The following is a 5,329-nucleotide window of genomic DNA, read 5'->3' as shown; positions in this document are numbered from 1 at the left end:
TGTGTGTGTTTACATCAGGTCATCGGCAAGAGCAGCGAGAAGTCAGAGGACAGCTCCATCGATGAGAAGTACCTCATCGCCACCTCCGAGCAGCCCATCGCGGCCTTCCTGCGGGACGAGTGGCTCAAACCCGAGGACCTGCCCGTCCGCTACGCCGGCTTCTCCACCTGCTTCAGACAGGAAGTGGGCTCCCATGGCCGAGACACCCGCGGCATCTTCAGGGTGCACCAGTTTGAGAAGGTCAGTTCACTTTGTGAGTGAAAACATTCAAATAAATGAATAGCCACATTTATCCAATCATTAGATTGGATATGGATTACATTGGATACGCCTGATTACCCCTTTTTTGTTTTGGCATTTTTGTAAAAACTATGTCATGATGTAATGGTTCTATCTCCTTGTAGATTGAGCAGTTTGTCTATGCCTCCCCACATGACGGCAAATCATGGGAGATGTTTGATGAGATGATAGGGACGGCAGAAGAGTTTTACCAGTCGCTAGGAATCCCTTACCGCATCGTCAACATTGTCTCCGGTAGGTCCCACACACGCACACACATACGCACACACCCATCTCATCACACTCTCATCAATAGAGCAGGTCACAGTGAGGAGATCAGAAATGCACATTAAGTATTTTTCGGCAGTTTCTCACACACACACAAACACGCATACACACATCCAGCTAACCTCAGTCAATAGAACAGTTTTGAGATCAGTCATTAACGAGTGATTCAGACTAAACAAGGAATCAAAGCATTAAACAAACAACAAATAATCTGTTCCATAGTAACCATTACAAAACACCATGATTAGAAGTCTTTACATGTCATAAATACAGCTATGTTTCTGATTATGGTTGGTATAAATTCTTGTTAAATAGTCATACAGTAGGCTAGCACGGTAGCAAGTGAAAGATAGAGCAAACTACAAGACTGTACATGTGTTGGTCCCTTGGTACAGAAAATAGATTCTGCTTTCCCAAGTATTAGGCAGGATATTTTAAGGACGCAATTTGTTTTTGTTCTATTTATAAATCAAATTTGCTAATATTGTTACACTTTAAATTTACAGTTTTGAGTTTTTTTCTGACTTCAGAGCTGGTGGAAGAGGAAGAACAGACACAAAAGGAACAAAAGTCAAAAAGGAGAGACAAAAATGTCATTACACAACGAAGACGCACTTTTTGACAATCCATCCTCAGAGTCGTAAAAAAAGGAACAGTACAGTAAAACAAAAAAGCTATAAAATATATTTTTCTAAATGAAAAAGAGCAAAATATAGCATAGAATATACCATTATAAATACTTCTGCAACATCAAACTGCTGACTTTACAGACAGACTTGTCTAAAATAAAAGTCTTTACTCAAGCCTTTAGTGTGTAATATTGTAGGAAGATATCAACTGGTTTGTTTGACTGTACCTGGATCAGCACAGATTCAAATGACATCACAAAATTACTTTTCCTACAGGTGAAAGGTGTCAGATGGAAAGTACATATATAGGCACACATTCAGCCAGATGGCTTGCTGACCGCCGACTGTATTTTTAGGTAGAAAGTAGCATGTGGTTACATTAGGTGATAAACTGCTTTATATTCCAGCATGATACTAAAATTCCTGTTATAATATAAAAATGGGAGCGTGTATTAAAACAAAGAGGCTAAAAAAGAATTCCTACAGTTTTATATAAATGTTAAGGTGTTCAATTATATTCCCTTTTTGAGCGCCATATATATTATAGGTATTAGTATATGTACCAGTATACACATGTACAGTATACTTTAAAATAACATGCCACAAACTTGATCTTGGCACAGTAAATTTGGGGATTTTCATGCCAAAAGAACTGAAAACATAAGGAAAAAAACAAACAGAAGTGCACAATTTTAAGGAAAACATATCCATCATTACGCAAATACTGCCAAAATGCTTCTTTTCTTCCAATTACACATATAACTAGTAAAAGCTGAACCAGGGTTGCAGAGGTTCAATATGTTACATATGCACATTAAGCAATATTTGCATCTCCTATACACAACATTACAAGCCTTAAAAACCTGGCAAACAACCAAGAAGCAGATACAATTTGGACTCATAGCCTCGGATGCATCACAAAAGCATGATGGATTCAGCTGGCTAATAGGTGTACGAGCACGTAAACACGTTGATGAAACATTACGCCAACAGCCTCGTAGTTGAAGCTGCTGTAACACAACCATACTGCAAAAGAAAAATAACATACATATAGAAGATTTTTCTCTAATTCAGCGACAATGTTGACTTTTTGCTACAGCTTAAATACATATAAGAAGGCATTGAGAAGAAGTCTTTTGACGAAGAAATTACATACATTGTGAGGATATTAGACACATCTAGTACATGATTCATATAGGACGTAACAAATGCAAAACAAATAAGAATGTTACAAAAAAAAAGGTAAACAAAAAGATTTTATATATTACAAAAACGTATGCATTTGTGTGTGTGTGATATGTTTGAAATGCAAAAGTTGCATTCTAATTCTTGGACAATTTTCACTACAGTATCTTACATAATATCCAAAAAAATATCCGTTGGTTGATTGTGGAATCAGGATTTCTACTCCTCCTCGGATCCACACATATACAAACTTTCAATATATACAGGTAAGAGGACAAAAAAACCCCCCACAAAAAACAATATAAACCTGGCTGCAGGGATCACATTAGATAATTGCACAATGTCTGAGGAAAGCACTAAGAAAGTAAACATGTTAATGGGGGAAAAAAATGAGCCACAACTGGTGGTAAAAGCTGGCTTTATGTTGTAGATTCTTCAAAAATAAGAGACTCTCAACAGGATCTCTTAAAGCACAGGGGAACAGTTTTCTACATAGAGTGGATTTGTTTAAGGAGTTCTTGCTAGGAAAATAGTTATGCTATAGACCTGTGAATATAACCCCACTGTACACACATCACTCATATGCTGTACATTCTTTAGCAGTTATAGTCTCTCTTAATGTACATCTATTCTGCATTTCACACAAGTCTGCACTCGTAATGTATAATTCGGTAAAGAACCAAAATAAATTGCTGTGCGCCGACTATACTTGTGATGCCAAAATCTAATAAAGAGTGCTGACAGAGAAGTAAAGCAGTGAAAAGTGGGACAATGGCTACATGTCTGTGGCTGAGTTAAACATACAACTTACAGTGAAGTAAATGATTGGCAAACAAAAAAAAAAGAAAAGCAACTTTATCAGTGTCAGTCTTTCAGAATGCTCCTCTACATCCACACCATCGCTGCTGTCATCTTAAGGTCATTAAATCCTCTTCTGTATCACCATTCTCACCCATTAGTAAGCAGGAAGGGAGGAATAATGCACGTGGGTGAGTGTGGGAGTACAAACATTGATCATGGAGACAAAAAAAGAAAAAGGAAAGTGAAGGTGTCAGTTTCTTCGTGTCCTGTAGAGGGCGACACAGTCCGGCTAATGGCCTTCCCTCCTTGTGAGTCTGAGTTCTCCCATTTTGGGTAGATGCAGGTTCAGGTTGACAGCAGCACAGAGAGATGAAAGACAGCAGGCTTATTCCATCTCTACCTCTGCTTTGAGACAAAGAAATCAGGAATAAGGTGAGATTATATAGCAACAAACCAAGAATCTCCATTTTAGTACATATAGCAACATGTGCAATTCCTACATTAAGAAGATTTAGGGAAAGTAAATAAAAATACTGGTTTAAAGATGAAATACAATCCCTTGCCACTTTATTAAGTACATGTTAGTGTTTCCATTATTTTGTCTATACCTCTATGCATTCAACAACACCACAAACTACATCCTCCAAAACAACTATACAGTTGAATCAACACCTCTTTAAAACAGTTCCAACAACATTATAACCTTCATGGAGGTTTATTGCAGGACTGAGCAAACTCACCATCCACTCCTTTGTTCTTGTTTTCTTCTCCCTCTGGAGATTCAGCCCCTTCAGACAACTCTCCTGTAAAGTCAGAATAGTTGGGTTATTTGTCACACTGACGCAGGTACATTAGGCACTTGAGCTTAATTTCTTAAATGAAAGGTGCTATAAAAATCAAGTTATTATTATTATTTAGTGGTAGCAAAAATGCACTCTATCCAAACAAGAAAATATAATACTCAAAGAATCCTCTCTCCTTTATGAAGTGTGTAATCTTCAACCTTGGTGACCTGCCAATGAGTCAGTCCTTACAAACCAAACATTGTTCAAACCCACAGAATGATTTGGGATCTCCACTAGAATTTTTTTTTTTTTTTTAGGAAAAAAAATCCCACCTTGACCTTTGCAAGGTTGGGAGATGATACAAATTCAAACTGTCACAGATAATTTAATAAAAAATGGGTTGAGAAAGGACATTCACTGTAGCTTTAATGGCCACTTAGGTGTGAAAAAGTACTGCATGTCAATATACTTTATGTATAACGCATTTAGAGAAATTGCCCTATGCCACGTCTCGTATAAGCAGGCTATGCCATAGGATGACACAGTTTAAGGGATGTACCGTTCTGCAGTGGAGGATTCTTGTGTAAGGTGCTCCCAGGCTGTGCTCCCTGCTCTGTCTCCCCTGCGTTACCATCTGGTGGTCTGCTGACCTCTGCCGACTCGGACGCCTCCCCCTCCAATTTGTCCTCCTCTGGTTCAGGCTGTTCTGATTCTGTGTCGATCTCCTGGGGCTCCATAGCCTCTTCCTGCTGGGCTTGCTCCTCCGCTTCTTTTTTAGCTCTCTCCTCCGCCTCTGAGGTCACATGGGGTGTGGAAGCAGGTTAGCATGTGTGTGAGTGAGTGTCTGGGTGCATTAATTCATCACCACTTATTTCTTACTTAAAGCCAGAGGCAGATTTCTAAAACGTCACTAAGGGCATTCAATATTTAAACCTGCATTAACTGAGTTTTTGGCCACCTGGGGGCAGTAGAAACAAGCTGCAAACACATTTCTTCTTTGTTTTTTGTTTTTCTGTTCATAAATATTGGTAACTAACTAATACATGCACATGAATTTCTCACTCAGAAGGCACTAAGCATCCAGTTACAATTGTCAGTAATTGATTAATAAATGCTTCTTACAATAAACCCTCCAATTGTGAATGACAATAAACTGTTAAAAGAATAGATTTTTGAGGCTGGACTACTGTAGCTCACTGTGTATACTTCAAAATCCCCCACTTACAGAGATCAGTCAAAATCCCCCTCTGAGCAAGATAAGAGCATTGCAGCTTTCCCCCATTCTTGTGGATCTAATGATCTATTCAGTTTTACCTGGGCAATAATGTTCCAGGTCCCCAAATTATTATTTTATTATATAAT

The 5,329-nt window shown here is 38.4% G+C and overlaps 2 protein-coding genes across 2 annotated transcripts in view; one reads left to right on the top strand and one right to left on the bottom strand.

Annotated features, from left to right (window-relative positions):
* LOC118334475 (serine--tRNA ligase, cytoplasmic-like) overlaps nt 1-632 on the top strand; it is an 11,402-nt gene extending 10,770 nt beyond the window's left edge. The window contains exons 3-4 of the mRNA XM_035670390.1: nt 10-240; nt 405-632. Of these exons, the coding sequence (XP_035526283.1) occupies nt 10-240; nt 405-632 (459 nt within the window). The remainder of the gene's footprint in view (nt 1-9; nt 241-404) is intronic.
* The window catches only part of pde1cb (phosphodiesterase 1C, calmodulin-dependent b), a 91,555-nt gene continuing 86,771 nt past the window's right edge, over nt 546-5,329 (bottom strand). Inside the window, exons 16-18 of the mRNA XM_035671476.1 lie at nt 4,527-4,760; nt 3,923-3,985; nt 546-3,584 (exon numbers count right to left, since the gene is read on the bottom strand). Of these exons, the coding sequence (XP_035527369.1) occupies nt 3,568-3,584; nt 3,923-3,985; nt 4,527-4,760 (314 nt within the window). The 3' untranslated portion in view covers nt 546-3,567. The remainder of the gene's footprint in view (nt 3,585-3,922; nt 3,986-4,526; nt 4,761-5,329) is intronic.

This window comes from Morone saxatilis, unplaced genomic scaffold (assembly GCF_004916995.1).
Source record: "Morone saxatilis isolate NCDOM2014 unplaced genomic scaffold, NCSU_SB_2.0 Contig23, whole genome shotgun sequence".
In the NCBI taxonomy this organism is placed as follows: Eukaryota; Metazoa; Chordata; class Actinopteri; family Moronidae; genus Morone; species Morone saxatilis.
Note: the sequence above shows the minus strand (reverse complement) of the source record. Positions and strands in the feature narration are given on the sequence as shown.